General features: G+C 39.4%; 1 protein-coding gene across 4 annotated transcripts in view; it reads right to left on the reverse strand.

Annotated features, from left to right (window-relative positions):
• The window catches only part of elavl4 (ELAV like neuron-specific RNA binding protein 4), a 106,876-nt gene that overhangs the window by 29,144 nt on the left and 52,579 nt on the right, over window positions 1-25,153 (reverse strand). For all 4 annotated transcript variants that reach the window (XM_028443638.1, XM_028443641.1, XM_028443639.1 and 1 more), the window contains 2 exons: window positions 5,858-5,961; window positions 1,182-1,335 (listed from right to left, as the gene is read on the reverse strand). In XM_028443638.1, coding sequence (XP_028299439.1) covers window positions 1,182-1,335; window positions 5,858-5,961 — 258 coding nt within the window. The remainder of the gene's footprint in view (window positions 1-1,181; window positions 1,336-5,857; window positions 5,962-25,153) is intronic.

A 25,153-nucleotide genomic window follows, 5' to 3' on the forward strand; every position in this document is an offset into this window, starting at 1 on the left:
GGCTGTGGTTGAACACATCATTCCATGCTGTGTGTTTTGCTGACCTGCTGGCAGTCCATTTGGTTTAAGCTGCGCACTAACAATGACAGATCTGTCGGTCAAAACACATCAACAGAAGACGTTCCTTTCCTCTATGACTGTATGTGTACGGGCTGTTCTTTCCACCTTAACCTACTCTCAGCATTTTCTCCTTCCTCTTCTCTTTCCACTTATCTGTTCTTGTTTGTTCTCTCCTCATCATCCTCATTCTCTCTGCTTCTGTCTGCACAGACAGACATGCACTTCACTGCCAGAAGTGATTTATTCTGCTTAGGCAAATGAGTGTGGCTTACAGCATACTGCTCTCTTTCTGCTTCATCAGTACACATTTCACACAGCACTGGAATGGGTTGGAGCTCATGGGTACTCACACAACCTCTGAAATGGATCTAAGAGACATGCTGCAGGGGTTTCATCTGCATTACAACAGACTGGTGTGATTCATCTCTGTGTTTTAGACGTAGTGAAATGGGTAATTGAGCATGCATAGAAAGACTCTGATGACGTGCATGTAGTCATCATCACATTTCATTAGTCTGTGGCTCAAATTAAGGTTGTAAATGACTTATATTTAAGTAAACTGACTGACTTAGCATATCATTTTTAAAGACATAACACAAGTTTGCATGCAATCAATCAACAGTATCGATCGACAGAATCTAAATGATTTAAAAATGCTCCTCACGCAACTATTTGTATGATTATTTCAGGTCATTTTTTTTTTTTTTTTTTTAATCACCATTCCTTTGCAAGTGTTTAATGATTTTGTTGAACTGCACACAAGTGTATGACATCTAGATTCCTCCTGCACAAAAACTCAACAAAGTTTAACGTATCCTCAGCTATATCTCCTATATATTATGTCTGTGTTGGTTTGGTATTTTATTTACTGGTGGAAAAAACTTTAATCCTTATTTTTGATGCTTTTGCGAGGGTGTTTATTACTTTTTTTTAAACTGCTGGTAGATTGAAAACCCTTATTAACTATCACAACCATCTTAAGATACCATTGGCTGGTATCATATCACCCACGTAAACAACAAAAAATGTAATCAAATGGCTCACGCTAGTGTCAACTTGTCTTATCGTGCGTTTCACTTGTAAAAAATGGAAATCAAGAAGAAGTGCTGCCCCATGGATACCTGTGACCTGGTCGACCAGGATGCGGGAGGTGATAATACGTCCGTACTGGGAGAAGAGCTGCTCCAGTTCCTTCTGGGTCATGGTCTTGGGTAGGCCGCTCACGTACAGGTTGGCGTCACGGATGGAGGCTGAACTGGGTCGAGCGTATGACACCTGGAGGAAAATAAGAAAGAATTTGGTTGAGTCAAAATGGTTCTGCTATAATGTTACTCAGTGAAGGGAAACTAATATTCTGAACATTAAGTTTAATGTTGTTTTCAAGGATGGCCAAAGATGTCCTGACAAGACAAATATTGTGGGAAATATGCATCTTTTTTCTTTAAAAGAAAAAGAAAAAAGAAAGAAAATTTGACAATAGGAAAAACACAATATAAACATAAAGAACTGGAGAAAAATAGGAAACCTGAATAGTGTAAATATTCAAAGACAAGATGTACACTTGGTCAAGATATTGCTTGCAGCAACAAAAAAGACAATCACCAGAAGATGGTACAAAGAGGAACCTCCCACCCTGGGACAATGGTGGGAAATTGTTGAAAACATCTATGGTATGAAAAAAACTTACATATACTGTAAGATTACAACAACGTATTTAGCCACAGGTGGAATAAATGGACTGCCTCCAACAAAATCCTTCATGGAGGCACTACTGGAACCCCATCTTGAACATCTAACTGTATTGTTATATTTTTGTCCAGAACAGTTCATTTGATTGTTTGTATATGTATGTTTATAGATGATTAAACAATGAAAAAGCAAGTTAAAAAAAAAAAAAAAACACAACTCAGGGAGAAAAGAGGGTTAAGGGGGAATAAGAACAAGATAAAAAAAAGTAGGATTTGGTTTGCTTTTAGCGTTTTAGCATTTACAATTTGGTGCAGGCCAAATTGGTTTGGATTTTGTTACCACTGCTGCAGATTGAAGCAGCTTTCTTTGCTGCACTTTCATTACTACTGACATGTGGGGACATGAGCCATCAAATAGGGTTAAATTCAGGCAAAGATGGTGGACATGTCCCTTAGCAACAGCCTGGAAATGTGTTGAGCTTCTAACAGTAAGAGAGGGTAGGATTGGGAACAGCTGGCTGTTCTTGTGTCTCCTTTCTTTCACATATCTTCCTCTTTAGCCTCTCTGCTCGGCATCGCTGTCTCCCACTTCCCTTTCTGCATCTCTCTTCATTTGTGCAGCCTGGATTTCTTCTGTCTGCTTCCTTCCTGCGAGCTGCCTCACTAAACCGCTCTCTCTTCCAGTGTGCCTTCTTTTTTTGCTCCTCTTTTTATCCCCGTGCTGCTCTCCCTCATTTTCTCCCCTTGTCAGCCAACTCCAGATGTCTAATCCATCAACACCTCCTCAAGCTGTGAGCAGTATTGCGTACAAGTGTTTGGTGCGGTGCATGTGTGAAACAGTTGAGTGCATGTGTGTGTGTGTGTGAACGAGAGAGAGAAAAGTTGGAAAAACTAAGTATGAAGATTAAAACGATCACAAGCATCAAGCTGCATAAATATGTCTCAGATAATCTTGCCCCTGTGTCATTGTGAGCTGCTTTCACCTTTGGCACACTGCTTCCCCTAACACCTCAGTGGGGAAACTGCATCGGACGTACCACAAAAAAAAAAAAAAAATCGGCGGTTTCATGGTGGAAGAAACTGCAGCAGCAAAACCAACAAAGAGACTTCAGAGAGACAAATTGCCTGAGAGCATGCAAATCTCTGGGCCAAGTGTTTCCTCACTGCTGTGGTGGCAGAGAGTGGGAAGGGTGTGACATGAGGGAGCGACAAATTTAATTTCAGGACTACCACGCTGCCTTTTAATTCACCTTGTTACCTTCGGGGTGTGCTGGGTGTTGTTGGAGACAGAATAGGAGGCAAGAGGGGTCGTCGGAGGGGGGAAATGGAGTGTGAAAGAGGGACAGCACCAGAAATGCAGAGTTTTCTCCTGTCATTGTGCAAACGGTCAATATCTCAGAAACAACTGCAGGCTATTGCTCGTGTCATTAGAGTGTGAGGGTGACAATCAATGAACTCACTCTGCCAGAAACTGTAAAAACCATAAACATTTTACAACACAAACAACCTTCAACTTGGCTTGTGTTTGCCTGTGTGTGTTTGTGCGAGCTCCTTGGGCCTGAAACAGAGGAGTACAGTACATTTCTTTCAAGAACATTATCTCTAAACTGAAGCTACCTTTAGAGTTCAGGGTCATGCCAAGTCTTGCTTCAATAAAAACCTTTTATATAATGTCATTTTTGGCATTTAATTCAAAGTGGTCATCCACTGTTTTTATAAATGTTGGCGTAAATGCTTGAATTATAGCTATTAGAGGATCTGCATTCAGAAAAACGCCTTCCATGGAAGCATAATTGGAACATAATTAATTACGTAAGGCTGACATTACGTCATCATTATTATGACATTACACCTGTCATTAGCATTAATATGGTGTCATGAAGGCTGTCATTAATTGTCGTTTGTTACCCTAACCGTAACCCAGGGGTCTGCAACCTTTACTCTCAAAGGAGCCATTTTGCCTCATCTCACCTGGATTAAAGTCCTCCCGAAATTCTACATATTTAAAATGATATAGAATAATGTTTGATTTAATTTGACTTGATTTTTATTGATCATGTAAATGGCAACTTAAAAACTGTTTTAAATAAAATAAAATAAATTGAAATAGAAAAATTAAACAGTATCTTGCATCTTCAAATTCTTAGGCATCTCAGTTTACATGAACACAATGCTATATAAAGAAGATTTTTTTTTTTTTAGTTAATGTATTTGAAAGACTACAAAAAGTAACTTGAATTTGCTAACACATGATCATGTGGTCAACACATGCTAATTGCTCATTTCTTGCCACACATAAAGTATGCATATTTAACCAGCACATCGGTGGTTAAATTAATCTGTTGCCACACAATTAAAATCTATTTTCTTCCAGAATAGTGTTTTTGTTGGTTTAGTTATCTTACCAGGGATTTATAACTTAAGGTTAGCCACAGATGCAGGAAAGTTAATCATCTGTAGATGTTGCAGGAGGTGAAGAAGGAAGGTGCTGAGTCATTGCAAAACGTGATTTATTTTAGGTTAACAATCTGTTATATCTTGATTTTATTTGTCATTAATCATTAATAGCCTCTGTATAAAAAAAAAAAAAAATAAAATAAAAAAAACTATTTCAATAGTTTTTATTTGAAGAGACATTGCATAAGAGTCAAGGAGCCACATTAGGCTCCAGAGCTGCAGGTGGCAGACCCCTGCCCTAACCCTACCTAACCCCACTAGATATCAACACCTAAAAAGGCCAACATAGCTCCAAAGGTTTCATATTTTAGCAAACAACACTTAATGACAGCCTTCATGAAACCTTATTCATGCTAATGACAGATAATGACAGCACAATGTCAGCCTTATGTATAAAACTTCAAATGAAGTGTGATCATACAATTTAATAATTCACAAAACTCTTGACAACTTGTTTCGTAACAGAAAAGTAAAGCTGCCACAGTATAAAATAAAATTGAAATTATCATCAGCTCATAATGTGATCTGTTTATTGTACAAATACATTGGTATTATAGCGTCCTTAGGCGGGTTAGAAGAACAATGCAATAGTTGTCCGTATTGTATCCCTAAGTTTACCTGTAAGCAGCGTAGAATCCTTACAAAGATAGTTTCAATTAAACAATACCTTAACCTTGTGTTGCTGCTACAGCTATAAATGACTCCTTGTGTGTGTTACTTATCTACAGGGCTGAAGATATTCTTTTAAAATTCAAGAATAGTCCTAGTGTGAAGCTGATTTGTGTAGTGAATTTGATATATTGAAGTCCCAACTGCTTACACACCTCTCATTACCATAATCCTAGTTTGGTTAGGTGTGGTGGGGTACTGTACCAGACCAGATGGGAATGCTGTTGACAGAAGTCAGGGATATTCTATGAGAATCCTCATTTGCAAACGAGCTAATCCCATCCTATTAGATTACATTAGGATAGATTATATCAGATTAGATCCAATGACGGAAAGCGAGAACCCAGGGATTACTGTACAGCAACAGATTACTGCCCGTTTTACAGGCAACAACATTTCAGCAGTGAAGGGAAGATGATGGAAAGGAGGAAATAGACCTGCAGGGGAAATTGGTGTGTTGTAAAATATAAACCAAAACAAGGAATGGTGAGGTTTGATTTTTCGTCCTCTGCAGCAGCGTATCTGATTAATCTATTGTACCTTTGTGACATCCACAACCAAGCCTGCATATTAGTCATTAGCCATTTAAACACTATCACAGCTCCCTATTATTTGGGGAAAATGTGTTGATTGATGATTTATTTCCTTTTTTCTTCAGCGATATCTACAGTATATAATTTCACCTTTACAATTTGGCATTTGGAAGTAATTAGCACATCGTCTTTCGTCGGGGGCTTTTGAATATGCCTGATTGCTTCTAATGTTCGCAGTGGTATTCTCATCTCAAACTGTATCTGAGTCACTAACACTATCACAATCCACAAAGCTGAAAAAGGCATAGTAAGCTGACTTTTAGTTTAAATTTAACATGACCTTTAAAACTTTCAACAACAAATTATTAGAAATGAGAATTTTTATCTTCTACACTTCTCGATAAAGAGTTTTTAGTGAAGGACCGTGAAGCAGTGAGTGGTGTCCTTTACCTTGATTGTTTTGGTCTGAAGTCTGAGTCCATTTAATGTGTTGATGGCTTTCTCTGCATCTTTTGGATCAATGTAGTTGACGAAACCGTAGCCCAGACTTTGTCCTGAAATGTCAGAAAAAAAAAAGAAGTTTACAACTCTTCACTTCATTCACTTTTTTTTTTTTTTTTACATTGTCCTTTATTCAAAATTTTGACAAGGAACCCCAAGAAAATGATTAAACTTAGTTCCATTTGATGCTGTAAAAGTAAGACCATTTATATTAGACAATGAAAATGAACATATCTTCATCATGAAAAGACCACCCATCCTCCCCGTGAACACAAATGCATTGTGTGAAAGCGATCACAAAACCTAGAGCAATCTACTATCTGTGCCATATCTCACCAACAGGTCAGTTTATATTTTTATATTGCCGGTTATGATAATGTATATAGTGTGCTGAGTAGTATTAGAATATTATATATTTATATTTATTTTCCCAATATTTTATTTAAAGTCCGTGTAAAGCAAATTTTCTTCTGAACACATTAAATAGTATTAGAGTGGGTCATCCAGAAACCGAAGGGTTGGGGGTTCGAATCCTGCACTGTCCAAGTCATTGTGTCCTTGGGCAAGGCACTTTAGCCACATTGCCTCGTATGAATGGGTTTGAATTGTGCATGAATGTCGGTGGTGGTCAGAGGGGCCGTAGGTGCAAAATGGCAGCCACGCTTTCATCAGTATGCCTCAGGGCAGCTGTAGCTACATTGTAGCTTACCACCACTGGTATGACAGATGTGAGTGACTGGTGTGAATGAATAATGGTTTTTGTAGCGCTATGTAAATCATACCTGCCAAGCTTTGGATTTGAAAATAAGGGAAATTTTCTGGCGCCCGCTACGAGCCGTCCCACCCGCTCAAACAAGCTCCAGTATTCCTTATATTTTAATATAGGTGTACAAGAAATCTAAAATAGCCACTTGTCATTTAACTCAACTATCGCGATGGCTACTGCACCATCAACCCAACACGAAACTACCATATTGTGCTCTTTTGGCTGTAAACAGAAGCTAACTCGTTTCAGCTGCCCACAGCAATGGCGCCGGGTCGGGAAATGCCCGTATGTTATGACGTCATGTGGGAACTATATATATCCGAGCCTGTGGTCACGTGACTGCCGTGAAGTGAAACTTCTCCAGGTATTTTCTAGGTCCCATGACCTGGTCAACGACGGTCGTCTCCTCCAAACTTACATAGTCGGTATTTCAAGAGGGAAGCCCCGCTCTGTGCATTGATACTGTCAAACGCTGTATATTGGCCTGAAGAATCATTTAAAATAACTCATATGGGTCAACTCTTTAGGTCAAAAACTCCACGGTGTGGCTTTAAATAAACAAATAAAATACATGTTAAAAAAAATCAAAGCTTCTTAGTATTATGAGTAGTCTTTATACACATCTTTTAAGTTGTATTAACTTTGGTGTTTCAAAATTTTGGAGTTTAAGCACTTTCACCCCGATACAGGTATTTCAAAGAACTTAAGATAAAAGTGTTAACCAGAGGGTACAACTTAGCTGTAGTATAAAATATTATCCAAGTAAATATAGACCAAATATTTGCTCGTCTTGGCAGAAAATAAATGAATTTCCCCACTTCCTCCACTTAGTGTTTAAGTTAGTAACTCCCAGTGTTTCCCCAACAGACTGAGCCTTTCCACAGTTTTAGGACTAAGAGTAGACGCATCATGCCATTGTGGCCTTTAGTCGGTTAGTTGAAAACAAAAAACCTCTCCTTCCAACGACACCACACACGAGCACAAAATATCCCAGCCAGTCTAGTACAAAGCGCAGAGCACATTTTTACACTAATGGGAACAGACAGCGGTTAGTCAGAGACAAAGTGAATCACAAGATATGAGGCATGGCTGTTTCACAAAATAAATACATTGCGGCTGTGGATATCGCAGCACAGAGGCAAGTAGTGGAAGAGCCAGCAGGGACTTGTAGTCCTGACATCAAACAGCTGACGATGTTTCCCCTTCTTCTCTCCTCTTCTCCATTGGATTAACTGTGGATTATCAGACACTCTATTGTTAATTAAAAACCTGCCATCCTGGAGAGACTTCTGCTATTTATAACAAACCATCCTCTCTTCCCTTTGTTCTTCCCTGACTCTCAGCTGACATCAGGTGCTCCGTTTGAATGCAAGTCGTAAATTCACTTTTGTGGCTTATTGTTTAAAGTTAACACACAAAAGAGACCACGCTTAATGAGGAAACAGAGGACATGTGGTGAGATTCATTACTTTAACAAAGCACGCTGCTTAAAATTATTGCTAATGTTGCAATAATGTTTCAGGTGCAGCACACATCCTACTCTTGATACTACTCTACCAATACCTCTATTTTTTTTAGCTCCTTCTTTCTGCTTTCTCCCAATCGTATCATGACATGAGAAGTTTGAAAACCACCAAGAAGTGCAAAGGGATCCCAATGAGGGACTGGATAGTGCATCATAACTCAGTATTCAATAAGTTGGGACCAAATGATAGGCCCAGCTTATTTTACGTTTGTGAGTTACACACATACACATATGCAGAGGTAAAAGCAATGGATTACAAGTACACACATTACTGTAATTGAATTGCTTTTATGGATACTTGTACTTTCTTGAGTATATTTCTAAATCAGTTATTCTAATTGTATTTAAAGCTGATATCCGGGGTTCCTGAGAAATCTATGTTTATGTATAATTCTTTAGAAATGCAAAAAAATACCTAACTAGTCTTTTACTATGGTCTACTTCCGGTGGTCACTCATATACATTAATGTAAAAAGGTCCCTGCTTCATCCTATAGACCCCTATACAAATGGAAACAATCGCCGAGTGCACCCAGCCAATAGGCTTCGTCTTTATGTTTTTGAGACTGTCAATCAAAGTGAATGTGGAACTGTGCACGGAAACAAAGCCGCACGTTACAACAGCAAACAGCTAAATATGATTTTGGCTCTTACCCGACCCATATACGCGACCCGATGCGACCTTGTTATGTTCCGCGATGAGCATGCAGAAAAGCTTCGACAGTCTCAAAAACAGCAAGTCGAAGCCTATTGGTTGGGTGCACTCGGCAATCGTTTCCATTTGTATTCCATATGTATAGTACGAAGGAGGGACTTGTATACATTAATGTATATGAATGACCACTGGCAGTAGACCATAGTAAAACATAACTGTCAAGCTTTGGATTTGAAAATAAGGGAAATTTTCTGGCGCCCACTACAAGCCGTCCCACCCGCCCAACCAAGCTCCAGTATTCCTTATATTTTAATATAGGTGAAATCTAAAATACCCACTTATCGACCACTTACTAAATACAATTATGTGATTAGAATCTGGTAGGTCGACCTTTATTAACATTGAAATGCTGTGAACATTCCTACTAGGGCTGGGCAATATGGACAAAACTCATATCTCAATATATTTTCTCAAAATGGTGAAATATGATATAAATCTTGATAATTTTATCAAATAAGGTCTGACCAGAAAGACAATTCTGGGTTAAATTTGCTGATGCAAAATGTCACACAGGGACATTTATTAACAAACAGTTGCACAATATGTGCACTCTGAGAAGTAAAAGCAGCGACTCCTAAAACTAGTATTTTGATACAAATGTGTTTATTTAATATACTTACAGTTAATAAACAAGTTAACACATTTACTGTTAATTTCACTTTGCTTGTCTTTAAGTTAGACATTAACATTTTATTTTCATTACATATTTTCTTTTAATTTCTCATGCTCACTCATGTGGTTCTCTGGTAATGACTTATTAGACACATTTGTTGGAGACATTAAATTCTTTAACACTTTTTTGAAAGCAGTATATATTTGTGGCGCTTGTGATTGGCTGATTTCTCATGGTGACTTACGTGGTTCCTTCCCCCGTGGTAGATGTTAAAATCTCAGTTATTAATCTAACAGAACGTGTAACTGTGTCCCATCCTGCTGCTCTTTAGGAAGATTAACTCTGTCTCATTTTATAACGTATTTACACCAGTTCTTTGTTTTTTTCGCCAGAACGTCTTCATTCATTCGTCTGTTTCGAGTTGTTTCCGGGTTTGTTGCCGCTGTCGTCACTAATACCGCGGGAACTACCACCCAGGCCATTTCAGGTGGCAGTTCTCGCGAGGCTTGTGACGGCGTTCAGTTTAGTAAGGCATGTTTGAATTATTATTACAATAAAATACGGGATATTTACGAGAAAATACTAATACGAGAAGATGGCGGAAAAGAGGAGTAAAATACGGGAGTTTCCCGGCCAATACGGGATACTTGACAGGTATGTAGTAAAATACTAGAATAATAAAGAATCATACATAAACATAGATTTCTCAGAAACTCCAGATATCAGCTTTAAGTACTATTTAATTGAGCCACTTTATACTTGTACTTGAGTATTTTATGTATGACTTACTTGTACTTGAGTACAATTTCTATCAAGTAACCGTACTTCTACTCGAGTATGATATATCAGTACTCTTTACACCTCTGAACATATGTGGGCATAGCTGTAAATAACAGTCATACAGAAAACATATTGCTGTATTTTCCGTGATCACAGCTGAGAGGTTTGTGGTATTCAGCAGCTAATAAATGTAACTAACATTTGGGCCTATGTTGCCTGGCACTGGTAAAGCTTCTCACTCCAATTCTCATCTTCACTTCCTCTTTGGCTACACTAAGAGCCTCCGAGGAAGGTGGAAGTGAAGCTTCCGGGCTGGAATTGTTTCCCAGGTGAGTGAGTCGCTGAGGGTAGACAGAGGAAGACATCTGGCTACAGCATGAGTTGAAGCTCCAGGAGGGGATTCCACCCACTATTCCCAGCTCGCTGTGGAGTAGCTAACAGCAGGGAGCCACCAGCAGACTGCTTGGACACAACGCCAACGCACTAAGCTGGCAGATGTACAGAGGCATGCACATAATAACTCAATCAAAAAGACTTACACAAACAACAAAGTATGTCCTCACAGCAGGACTGTGAGCTGTAGTTGGTGGCTCGCCAGTAGGAGTGTTAGTCTTTGTTGTGTAAGGAAGTGGGTCTGCACAGTTTAAACAACAACAGCTCAGAAAACACAAAAAAAAAACCCTCTATTGAGATATTCTATAAAGACATTTGCAAAGCTAATGTTGTAAGCAGTTGTTAGCAATTGTACTTTATGATTATATTTATCAGCAGAATTATCAGTGAACGCTGCTTGATTACATCTTCTTAGATCCACACATTGACACCACATGGATACTTTAGTGTCCATGTTGAACACAAGGCCAAACTACTGAATTTACGCCGATGATGCCATCATAAGAAACTAATCCCTTCCTCAGGTCTGTCAGTTCTGCAATCACCCAGAAATTATTTCTAGAGATTGCATGATTCTTGCTGCTCATCACTTTATCCTTGCATTGATACAGAATGAATTCCTGTGAACCTGTTTAGAAAAGGTTTTATTGGTCAGTAGCACCAACGTAAAATGTCCTTTCTAAAATATTAAAGATTAAGGCATTTTTAAGGTTGGCTTTGGATCAGGAAAGACACCTGTAGTACCAAAGCTGGAATGTTAGAGGTTTGAATCCCATTCCATCCCAGGGCTTGTTGTTGTGTCTTTGGACTCTTTACCAACATTATGTTTGTATTGTCAAAATTCCAACCAAAACCCCAGCATGTGTTTCTTCAAGTTTGGATTCTTAAAGTCGGTGTGCTCGTGCGTAAATGAACATTGAACTTTTAAGACAATGACTATCAATCACACTTAGTTATCATTAATAACAAAGTCCAGAGCACATCTGCTCACAACTTCCTCACCCTCAGCTTGTTACGAACAAAAATTCTTATCAGAAGCCAAACTTGTGTTTGTTGCCTCAAGCTGTTTGTAGGAGTATTTCCTCTGAGTCTAATAAACACCTGCTGCAGGATCTTCAGACGTGTCTCCAAAGTGGGCAGTGTGCATTTACGCCTTTGGCAATGATGACTTTAGTATTTACTCATAAATTATTCTGGTGAATAATAACACATTTTCCATCACTCTTGGCTTGTGAGCCAGTGAAAAAAAAGTACTATTAGCTAACAGATCTTCAGGTATGTTTGATGTAAAAACTTGGTACCGTTGCACACATTTAATTCATGTTATGAACAGCCCTTTTTCAAAAACAAAGATACAGCAGCGTAGTGGACTATGCAACTTGTCAACCATTGAAAAAGGGACCGAAAACAAAATCCCTTTTTTCTTCGGCCTTTCTTTACAGTTTGCATGTTCTTTCTTAGCACCTGTTCAGTGATCCTGATCATGGTACCATGATCATTCGCACTTTAAAAGCTTGGAAGAAATGTATATCCTCGTTATTAACCATACAGTATGTCCAAATGTATGGGCAGCTCCCATTTTTTAAAAAAGATTATAATTAATTGATTAATCTTAAATTGATCCCGATGCCTTCCAAAATTTAATGGAATCTTCCTTGGAATATCAAGGTCTATCTTTTGTTAGAAATGTGTCAAAATCTTGTACTTTTGATGTCATCCTGCTAATAAACAAAAAAAAATGCCAGTGAAAATATTACCTCTTTGGCAGAAATAATAAGAAAAGAACCTACAAGACTGCAAATGTCCCAGAGAGCAGCCATCCAATGATATATCCCAGTGGTGATTTACCTGTTTGACTTTTCTCTTTTGATAATCCTGAGGACTTTTATTTAAGGGATTGACAAACAACCAGGAAAACTAAGGATGCACCTATACCGATACTGGTATCTGGCCGATACTGGGATTGGCCGCAAGGGAGGGGGGGGTACCTATTTTTACAGAAAATGTTTTGAAATGTCAGTTTTATAGTAATTTCTTTTTTAGCTAGTAAAGTACTTTGGATCCAAGTATTGGTAACTTGTTTTCTTTTTTTTTTTTAGGAAATAAGGGCATACATTGCTATCTATGTGTGTCAGTCCTAAAATACATGCGCATATACTTCTATGTGTATCCATGAAAATTCCACACTGAATTCACTCTACGCTGTGATGCTTTATCACATAATGTCACCTGCCAGCGTTGAATAACATAATAACCACATGGGAGGTGGGAGTTAGGAATGGGGGGGGGTCTAATTTGAACGTACCTCATCTTTTGACAGACACTTTGTAAATGTTGACACAAATTGTACGGAGAGGTGAGCATTTTTTTTTCAGTGGTAAACTAAAAATCACAGCTATTTTTGGAGCGGTGCTCTTTAGTGTATTGGTGTGGAGTTATGACTAAGCCTTTATTTGTTTCCTGAGCAGCAGCAGGTAACTCAATGTGTGGGATGAGAAAATAAGCGCAGCCTGCTGCCATGTGATTTCATCATGCACAACATATACATACAAACACGTGGGACTCTACACTAATATTCCATTTATGAAAACAGAATCAACACAAAAAATAAACAATGCAAAATTCACCTCTATTTAAACTTTCTTATTGGACCCAGAGAGAGACGACAAGAATATGAATCCATAGAAGAGACTTCTATGTATACTGCCTGCCATTACTGTGTGCCTTTTGTTGTATTATCGTTCTAAGAGCCCGAGACTGCAAACATGAAAGCATAGCCATCTTCAGTAATCATCAGGCGAGTCTCACATAATGTTCCATAGACTCTTTGATCTAAAGTAGTAGCTCTGAAATAAAACACACAACTGTAAGACATCCACAACGAAATGCTAGTGCTAATAACCAAAAAACCTCATTGTGACTGCTGCAGTATTCATTTTGATCAAGTTTTAGTCATTGAGTTTTGACTAAAATGCATCATCAGGACTATTTGAGTAATTGTCTAGTTTTAGTCAGCTAAATGACATTAAGATTTTAATCGACTAAATCAGTTACGGATATAGCTGACTAAAACATATTGCACAAGAGTTTATGCATTAAAAAAATAAATAAATAAATTACCATTTATTAACCTGATATGGGATGGTATTAATGTTTGTAAGCACACAGACAGATTTCATGTGATCGATGCGTAAGACCACATGAACCGTCTTTGAGTGCACAAACAAGTCAGTTTACTTCCTATTGGATCACTTACTGGCTTTTTCGACAAGCAACAAAAGTAGCTTTGATTGGATAGTTTCCAAAAAAAGATACTCCGTCCCATGTGAATATTATAGTGCCATTTTTATTAGATTGATATTGTTCACATGTATTTTTTTAAATGCATGTGACGCTATTTTTTGTTCTTTAAAATTGAGGGTGCGGTCAATGTGACGGTGCGCTTTACGGTATGTCTGGATTTTTCAGTCAGTCACATGTGTCCAGTGAAAACAGGTGTGTCACCCCTGCTGCAGAACGAATGAACTGTAAAAGTCACTGAACATCACGGTGAACTGAACGTTCAGAAACCAGCTTCGGATAATGTGCTAAAGTGAAAAGTCACACAGCTTTAATAACTCAGGACGGAGGCGTCATGGTCCACATGCAGGACAGTGTCTGATCGTGGAGGAAAATTGCGTGAGGACGAGTGACAGCAGAAGTCATACATCTGATGAATATTTGTTTATATTCATATATTTGCATTTATATATAAAATAAGATCGCTAATTGTTTAAATACAAATCAAATACCAGTAGTAAATTGAAGTTTGGGGAGTGGTGCTGGCTTGTATGCATTTACGGTGCAAATAGTGTATAAAAAAGTACAAAAAGGTTTTAAAGATGTCAGCCAGTTTTTAATCAGTTAATAAATGGCATAAAGTTGTCAAATCAGGAGCGATCGCACACTGGACTCTGAGGCTGACGTCACGCACACACACACAGAGGGAAAGAGAGAGAGAGAGAGAGAGCGCTGGAACACTCCGGATAAAGTAAAAATCAACTTGTTTATGATAAAATGAAACAATAAAGAGCATTAAGTTTCCAAATAACCACACTGCGTTTGTTCAGAAGCGATCGTGTCTGGATGCGGACTCTGACTGAACATGATCGCTGGTGATGGTGCACGGGAGCGGAGGGAGCGATATATCAGCCTTGATCCAGTAAAAAGTGACCATAAAAAGCTGTAAATGTACCGATATGTAGACACAGGGCAGTGAGGCGAGAACTTCACGTGGAGATGGAAATGTGTCTGTTGAAACTGATCATAATACCTGAAATTACACGAAAACCTCAGCGAAAGAAAAGCAGCCCGCCTACCTTCCCGTTCTGATTGGCTGAGTCGTTAGAAGAGCACCCTCGTCAGCCAATAGGGTGTGGCCTATGTCACGGAGCGACCTTTATGTGAATTTTTCTTGGAAAATTGCTAAATTATTGGAATGTGGCCAATACAGCAGAGCGTTAAATAGTCCGGAAAATAGAGTAATTCTAGTGTTGATATTTTAACTTAAAAAAATGTAGTCAACAAAAACTATGGCAGAAACTTTTAGTCAACAAAATTAACACTGCACTGCTGGCAGCATGTCATCATTAAGCAGGTTTTAAATACTCCCTAATACTAGCTTTCCTTTTGTCCTCTGTTCATTGTAAAAATGCTAAAAATGTTAAAAGCAAAAAATGTTATTAAATATTTAGATTACATTTATGTCTTTCCAGTTGTTCCCATACTCTTATGTGTCGACAGCTGTTGAGTTTCAATGTCACTCAAAAGAACAGAAGCATTTGGAAATGCGTGGGGGAGTTTCACTACGAGGGAGCCGTCAGTGCCTTTGAGCTTCTGACGATAACACACCTTGAGAGGATCTGCTCCTTTTTCAAACCACAGAAACAAATCAGTTTGGTCAGACATACATTTAGAGACATTCTGAAAAGGTAGGGAAAAAATCCTTTTTAGGATGTTAAAATAAATATGTCACTTCCATCTTCTACATCTCCTGACATACCCCATCCTCGCTGTGACAGCAACTTAAGGTACTTTTGATGGACTAGCCCTCTGAAAGGTGCTGTGTCATCAGACTATACTTTCCTCAAAGACTGAACTTCAGGCCAAACATAAAATGCTTCTTGAAAGGAAACAAACACACAACAGTGTTTTAGATATTTGAAACAGTGTGAGTGCAAATGAAGTGGCATGTATTCAGACAATTTAAATAACTGAATTCACAAACAGAGCGGCGTCCCCCGCACACACGCATCTACAGTGGATCCCTCTCCCACTCACTCATTCAACATATCTTTCCCTCCTAGGTTGCCAAGGTAGCAGCCACTGTTGCTGTCAGGAGGCTCCCACACTCTGCTTCCAAGGCCCTGCACACACACATGTAAACCACCCCCTCATGGTGGCTTTCTGAGCTTTGGGGCCAGTGGACTGTAGCATGCTGTGAGTGGGTTGGTCGGGTAGTTGAGCAACTGCAAAATGAAAGCCAGGCTCTCGAACAGAGAAGCCCCCTCTCAGTTTTGGATAACCCTGTTAGATCAGCATCTTCTCAGGCATCTTTCGAGCACACTGCACTTAAAAGTGAAGGACAGGCAGCACAGTGGAGAGACGGTTAGCAGTGACACCAGTCAGTCTGAAGGTGGATGGTTCCCAGCTCTGTGGAGTTCATTTTGGAGTGTGTTTTCAGCCTGGTAACGCATTTAAAACAAAGTTATCCAAAAAAAATGTGCTTTTACAGTCACTTTGTGTGTTTTTGAATTCCTTTTGCATATTTTTTCTCTTTTTTGTCTTTTGCTGTTGCCGTTTTGTGTGTTATGAGTCAATTTGTGAATTTTTGTTGTCATTTTGGAGAAACTTTTTATGTATTCGTTTTCATTTTATTCTAATTTTGTGTTGCTGTTTTATGTTTTGTTTTCGTTTTGTGTCCTTTTGGAGGCATTTTGTGTATTTATGTTGTCTAGTGTATATTTCTGTAATTTTGTAACTTTGTGCTTTTAATTTACGGGCCACTAAAAATTAGAGTGACGGCCCAATCGGCCCCTGGGCCTCCAGTTGCTTATGTATGTTCTACACAGTCATATTGACCAACTGGAGCCTGGCCCAGTTTCACTCTGCTTTGAGTAAATATAGAATACAGATGAGAGGATTGTGGGTCAGTCTGGAGGTAGAATCACCTAAGGACAGCTCTAGGGACATTCAAAGTCCAAGAAGTGCACTCAGAGTGTGATTTTGTAGGGGGTTGCACTAGTCTGTTTGAGAGGGTCACAAGAGAAGCAGAGCAAGCTAGGGAGCAACTTGGGGACATCCATTCCCAGATAGCAGAAGGAAAGTCATTCATGGGCACAGGATGCTGAAGAGAAACAGTATACAATGTGGACCTTGGATTCTGAAACTTTTATGTGTGTCTGTCTGTGTTTGTATGCACTCCTGGGCCTGCTGGAAGCTTTTCTGGAGATGTGAACCCTTCTTCTCACCTCTACCCCGTCACCTTTGTTCTCCAGTCCATTTCAGATAAACACAAAGGATTTCCTACAGCAGATAAACAAAGCTCTTGTGATTTTTCAGGTCTTACTGATGTTGTGCTGTAGTCTCATCAAGAAGTACAGTAATCGTCTTTGGATATTGGCCTTCATATATCACTCATTCATTCATATCTCAATGTAATCTCAGTCAGACTATTTCCTTGGGCTTTGTGAGGGCCATGCCATCACGTTCCATGCTGGATAAGTACCTGACTAAATGTAGAACTCTTCCACAGAGCAAGAAAGTGTGCAAAACTGGCCTTCATCAGCGTGGTTGGGTTTAAAGACAAGTTCATGTTGTGTCATGTTGATTGATTTGCTGATTGATCATAAAAGAGCAGTGAGAAGGCATGAAGTCAGGCAGAGAGTACTCTGGCCTTATGTTGGGGGCGCTTGAGAGCCCAAAGACAGGGTACATAAATAAAGTCAATTGGCCTGTTTTAGTCCCGACTGTCCCCCTTCCATACCAAGGATTGTAAACACCAGATTATTTAATGGTTAATAACATTGGGCGACTGTGGCTGAGGTGGTAGAGGGGTGGTCTTCTGATCAAGAAGGTTGCTTATGCATCGAAGTGTCCTTGGGCAAGACACTGAACCCTAAGTTGCTCCACGTGGTCGACTAGCGCCTTGCATGGCAGCTCAGTCCCAGTGGCGCCTTCCACTGGTGTGTAAATGGGTGAATAAGTTGATATTGTAAAGCACTGTGGGACTACTTCAATGTAGGCATAAAAGCGCTGTATAAATCACGTCCATTTACTATTATCCTATAGGATTATCCTGTGGTCTGAGGTGTGTTAAGAGTGAATTTGTCCACATAATCGGCTCTGCAACAGGGCAATTGTAAATATGAAACTTGTGTTTGTGGGGAAACTCCCAACTCATGACCCCGTGATGTGTGAAGTAGAACATGGCGCTCCATTCAAGGAGTAAGCTGCCTGAGAAACACGTATCACTGCGTTCCAGACAACTCGGAATGCTGCATTTCAGAGTTGAAAATTCCGATCTGAGATCAATATCTCAAACATGGCTCATCCCTATAATGTCACATTTTTTTTCTGACTACCGAGTAGGAGCTCCGACTTCAGGTGGCGTTCCATGTCACTCTTTCAAGTAGGAAGTCGAAAAATCTTGAGTTTCGAATTGCTTCGAATGCAGCATCAGGTCACATTGTTAGATCTTGTTTAATCATGCCAGGATGTCTGGCTTGGAGGAGGAGTGGTGGTTAGACACAATGGTTGTGTGTGTGTGTGGTGTGCTGTGATGAGTCTAGTGAAACAAACAACACACAGTATGGTCCAAATGTCTAATCTTCTAGTGTGGGGTCATTTTAGATAAATATTTTCTAAATCTAAAAATGTTTTTAGAATAGTTGATGGAAAAAACTCAAAACAAACAGAACTCATCAGCTACTAATTTCTCACTGGCAGTTTTCTCCAATGACACAGAGAGACTTCAAAAAAAATGTAATGTACATTTTTGTCCAGCAGTTTTGTTCTAGGGAATTTAAGCTAAGATATATATTTATATGCATTGACTATATATACATGTACATATACTCTGTATATATTTATATATAGTCAGTGCCTCAATAGTTATGAATCTTACTGCATGTTACTGTAGAAAAATATATAATAATGCTCCTCTGCTTTGTGATAACAGCTTTTATTCCAACACCAGTGTTGGGAACATTACTTTAAAAAAGTAATTAGTTATAGTTACTCACTACTTGTTCCAAAAAGTAACTGCATTAGTAACTGAATTACTCTATAATAAAAGTAACTCATCACCAAGGAAAGTAACCATTTGCGTTACTGTGAAAAAAAAAAAAAAAGTTGCTCCATGTCAAAGAATTCAGATTTTTTAGATGCGTGTGTCGTGAGGTGCTTCATTAAATTTGAGTTGCTTATAACGGATGTGGACAAAGTCTTCACTCCTGGATATAATGAACACTTCACATGCACGTTCTTGCCTTTGACCACAATTAATATAAAGTAGTGTTTGTATCGCCTTAAAAATGACAACTTTTCATCAGACTGCTCAACGCTCACCATCTCTGCTGCCTCATCCAATCAACAGTGTGTGTGTGTGTGTGTGTGTGTGTGTGTGTGTGTGTCGCGTGTGCTGGCACGTCGCCTTAGCCAATCATAATCGCTCACCGTGTTTTTAACCCGCCTCCTCTTGCTGGCACATGTGTAAAAAGACTGGCTCTGATTGGCTACCATGAAACATGACGTCACCTTAGCCAATCATAATCGCTCACCTTGTTTTTAACCAGCCTCCTCACAACATTGAGTAAGAAGCCAGGGATGCTTTTGGATCACAGTTTATTTAATCAATACATGTAACGCACCGCATTTAACGTTCAGTAACGGTAACGGCGTAAAAAGTAATAAGTTAGATTACCCCGTTACTGAAAAACAAACACTGTTACGTAACGCCATTCTTTTAAACTCCGTTATTCCAAACACTGTCCAACACAGAAGACAGAGGCATTTAGTTGCACAATATTGTATTTTTTTCTTTCATCCTTCATTGAACATCTCTGTGGACACTTAAGTTTGAATAATTGGCCTTTTGACTGCACCCAGAGCAAGAATGGGAGCAAATGTCTAAACGCCCCTTGCACCCATCACAACTTCCTTAATGCAATCAATTCTTGTTCCTGGATGAAAAGCTATTTTCTGTTTCTTGGTATTATGAAAACAAATGAAGCTATTGCAGAAAATGATCCTGAAAAATGACCTATTGACACGGACCAGTCAATATGTGTGTGTGTGTGTGTGTGTGTGTGTGTGTGTGTGTGTGTGTGTTGGGGATGAAAATTAGCTACGCCAGCCGCCAAATGCAGACAAATTTGTGAGCTTGCAATGACTTGTGTGTCCAAAAGAGACATTCCCGAGTGGTGACGTCATGGATGAAAAGGGAAAATACCTTCCAAACACCTTCGAAAGAGGAACTGTTCTTGAACTGGAGGAATGCTAACAACGTCTGGCAGGGAACAAGGCCAACACGAACAACGATAGAGAGGAGGAGGACAACACAGATGAGAATACACAAAAAAGGACTGTTCAACAACTCAAGAATGTTTGACCAGAGAGACATGTAAACCCATGTAAATTTGCGATGGTAAAACAGGGGACGGGACCCGGATAAGCAAACTGCTTCTCTCGTCTCCTTTTTCGGCATGTACAAAAAAGAAAAAAAAAAAAAGAAAAAAAAAAAAAAAAGTGAATGTAACCATGTCGGAAATAAACTGAATAAATAAATAAATAAAAATAAATAAATAAATTGAATCAGTGTACCACAGCCACTATGGTGGGTTCATTCTCTAGGCATGACAGTGCGCTTTCCACAATCCTAGAGTTAGATCCTGTCAGATTATATGTTTCTGAACAGACCAAAGTGTCAGTTGGACTTCACAAGTAAACCTTCACTTGTACTCTTCACTGTTAATAATTATTACGCTGCGCTCCAGCTGCGCCGGCTGTATACGACTATGGACACGGCAACCCTGTTGCCTGGCAACCATCGACTCAAAGTTGCAATTATTTTATTGTGGAGCACAAAAACAGGTAAGGGGTGCTACTTTTTAGTCAGTTTAAAAAATCCAAAGTACAGTAAATAAAATGTGGCGTTACAATCATAAGAGTTAAAAGAACCGCTGAGGAGAGGGTGAAGGAGAACGTGGAGGTAAAGGGGAAGTAGAGAATGTTTTTATAGAAAAATTTAAACAGCAGTGAGTGGGTCATGCTGGTAATAGCTTATGTTACCTTCCGCTAAGTTATAAGTCCAAACCATTGTTGGGAGGCCTTGTTTATCAATGAATCGCACTCAGTCGTGGCTCGTGTTTGCGAGTAACTACAAGCTGTTACTCAGGCTAATTCTGTGTGTGAAGCTAGACTGAGGGAGACCTGGACAATAGTCATTTATTTCTCTTCTCTGACACACACTGGATGGTAGCATTTAACAACGGCCATAGTGCACGCACTCCATCGCATCGCAGCGAGAGAGCGCCGGGAAGAACAACAAAAACTACACTTCCTAAAAGTAAAAGAGACAAGTTATTATGGCTCCACTTCCCATAATGCACCATAGTGCAAAATGACACTACGATGCCTTCAATATGACTCAGAAACTGAACCGTTTTATGGCTGTGTCATCAGGTGAGCATCAGGCTCAAAAACCTGATTTTATGAAGGAGAAGAAGAAACCTGAAGAGTGCGTCTCTGGTACCTTAGAATAATTGTCTTTGTTCATTTTGATAATGTCTACTGTTCAGCCTGATTATGTATGGGTGAAACCATGGTCTATATATATTTTGTGTTTATTGGCTGAAACAGGGACAAATAAAAGCATAAGCTTCTCAGCAGAAAACTGTCAGGAATGTTACCCATGAGCACAATGTCAATCAGTTCTGCTGTTGTTTGCATATCCAAATGGTTACTTTGATAATTTATGCCCCACATAATCTCCAGTACCGCATGTTGTAAATTTGATCTGTCTGCTTTTTATTCTGATAAAAGTGTTATATTTTGTCTTTAAAGACCACGTAAAGCAAATTCTGACAGTTTCTTCTAAACACATTAAATGGGTCATAAATGTATTCCTTAACACATGTACAAAGCCATTCAACCATTTATAATTTAATTGTGCAGCTAGGCTTCAAAAACTGCATTTCCAATTTCTGTGTTCCGGATTTAATGGGCGGGTCAGAAATTAGGGACGCATTACGTAACGCGACCCGGACTCAGGAATAGAACACGTCCGCTGGTGCCACATTTGCCATGAAATGAGCACGTTTATACACCGCAATTTTGTTTTTCGCCTCTAGCGGGCGCAGTTTTGACTCTACCCAGGAGGGATGCACATTTTTAGACTCGGGTGGAGCAGACCTTTTCCACTTTTGGAGCCCCTTTCACATTGCACTCTCCCATAGACACAGTAAGGAGGCGGGTGCCATTCCCGTGCATGGGCGCGGTTCCAGCGCCTCTAATTGACACCCCCCCAGCGTCTCAGAGCAGAGAAAAATGCTTATTTTTCCATGATTTTGAGACCTAATTATATGTACTTAGCAATTTTTTTTCATCTTTCAAATTTGGTTCAGTGGTCAATGACATGTTTCTGTGGTGTGATAAACTCATAACACAAATTTATTTCTGCTTTACACAGACTAAGTGTGTTTTTATTACTTTAATGAATATGAATTAAATGTTAAATCAACCTGACTGAAATGATAGATCCTTTCATGATGTTGCTGATTCGGAGTTATAGTGCAACACATCAGAATCAGAAAGGATTTTATTCGTCAGGTACAGTTTAGAACAGTACAAGGAATTTAACTTGGTAGTTAAGAACACACCGTGGCTGCCGTTTTCGGAGCCATCGTGTTTAGATGAGAAGTGGGATAAGAACAATGGGTAAAAGGAAGAGGTAAAAAAAAAAAAAAAGCAAAAACCAAACTAGGCCCTTGTAGGGAGGGGCAGAGTTTGGGATCATGAAAAAACTCTTCAGCAACATTGCGACAGAAACCAACAGACAACATTCACAGTCACAAAACCATAGCACGTGGGCAGGTGGGGGCGGGTGGTGGTTCTGGGAAAGGGATGTAGGGGGCAGTGGCAGGGCGAGGGGGGGGAGGGTTTCAAGCCGTTAAGGGGTGCGACATGCAGCCACTGGCACATGGAATTGGGACTTTAAGGTTAAGTGGGTATTTGGTCAGTACTCTTGGTGTTTACAGTAACTAGTAGCTGACCTGTGGTAACTTCTCTCCTTAATTCTGGCAGACTTTTCTAGAACAATTTCCTCTTTCTTTAAGTGCTTCCAGTGCAATTAAACACAAAAAATAATAAAGAATAATACATTCTATACTTGCATGCACATATTACTAGATATTACAAACCTTCTGATCACCTAATGATGCAATTTCTATTTCTTTTGTGTGGGTCTAGTGCCGTCTGAACATTAGATTAGATAAGATTATAGATTATCCTTTATTTTATCCCACAGTGGGGAAACTCCCACGCTACAGCATATGAACATATGAAATAAGTAGAAGTTGGCCTGCTGTGAATTCCTCTAGTTGCAGGGATATAATAATATAGATTCTTAACCTTCTTTGAACCACTTAGTTTGTCTATTCCCACTTAATTTCATGTTATTTCACAAAGCTATTAGATGATCCCTGGATAGTTTAACCCTGTATACCTTCACTGGCATCACATAATTACTGAATATTCTGCTCTGAGCTATTACTGATTGGGAAAAACTATGTGCATGTCTTGTACAAAATGTTAGAATTTACCTGCCACAGTGGCAAGTGGGGAAAAAAGTTGAATTTAATTTTCAGTGTGCGTTAGCAAATGTTCAGGGTACTCATTAAATATACAGAAACTCCAGGTATTTTTTTCTCTTGCTCTAAGCTTGTGTGTTTCAGACGTTTCAGAGGCCATAACAGACCCTCCCCTCTTCCTTTAAGTAAAACACAAGCCTGAACACAAAGTTCAGTGCAGTGAGTTGGAAAATTAAAGTGCAGTGCAGTATGATGCAATTTCTGGAAAAGGCGGCAAAGACGTATTAAATCCAACATGTAAATTTAATTAGGAAAACAAAGCTGAACTTAAGATGTCGTCTATTTTAGACGAAATAAGGTTTATTTACAGGTGTGGTGGGGTGGGGTGGGGAGGGATGTGTGGGGGTGTGTGGCTGCAGTTAGGTGCGTGTGAGCCAGTCTTAAATAAAAGATTAGCCTGAGTGTCCTTGATGTGCTATGAGAGCATCGGGCAGAGGTAGAAGTGCAAGCAGGTGGGCGTAAAGGAAGTTCAGCAAGAAGGCAGGCGTGTTGGGATCAAGGAAGGCACTCCAAGCTCGTTTTTTTTTTTTTTTTTTTTTTTTCCACCAACTGAAGTCAGCTGGGATGACAGACGGAGCTGAACTGTCTGCGCCTGCTTGGGCTCGTCTGAGCGTCAAAATACAACGGCGCCATTGGAGCTGACAGGAGCAAGTTCACAGGAAGCAGAAAGGACGCTGGGGACCTGTCTGTCTCTCATACCTCTGAGAGGCTCAAGTGCTCGCAACAGTCACAGGTTAACCAACACGTAAACACTGCTCAGATCAAGATGTGTGAAAACAATGAAGCGCTAATAAGTGTTTATTTTTCGTTGCATTTGTTAATGATAAAGCTTGTACTGAAACGGCACATAACACAACCAGTTATATTGTCAATGTCTACATTAAAAATCTGCTTTTATACTTGTCAGTCTAAAATATTGATGCTGCTATCAAAGTAAATGTTCAATGTTTCAGTGAATTTATTTCAGCCCCTGTTCTTCATACAGAATAATAGAAAAAAAAGGAGGCAGACAGGCCCCATTATTCCATTTGATATTCCCTTTTTACCCAACAAAAGAAATGATTTCGAAATTCAATCTGAAACTTCTTAATGCTAAAATGCACAAATTCAACTTCCATCCATATACTCAAGTCGAGATGTTGAGTAACTATTGATGGAGACTTGGCACAGGTGTATGAGTGAGCTGGCTTTTTATTAATTCTCTTCTCCTCACACAAACCTCGGATACTTTGCTCCTTATGAATTTGGACATCAAAATTGCACCCTTGAGAGTGCAAAATGAGCCTTAACCACTGGGATGGATAAAGGGAGGACACTGTTTATTCTTATCTCGAGCTTGCAGTAAAGAGCTACCTTAAATAGCTCAGTAGTAAAGAAACAAACTTTTCGGCCTCACTCGGTGACTTCAGTGACTCTTTAACATGTTTACAGCAATCCTGTATTTCTCTGAGTCTCTCTAGGTGTCTGCTCTCTGTACGCTTCCTAACAGCTTGGGAAATTGCACTTTAAAGTGGAAAAAAAAAAACTAGGTGGTGTAAGAACTTGG

Source organism: Gouania willdenowi, chromosome 4 (assembly GCF_900634775.1).
Source record: "Gouania willdenowi chromosome 4, fGouWil2.1, whole genome shotgun sequence".
Classification (NCBI taxonomy): domain Eukaryota; kingdom Metazoa; phylum Chordata; class Actinopteri; order Blenniiformes; family Gobiesocidae; genus Gouania; species Gouania willdenowi.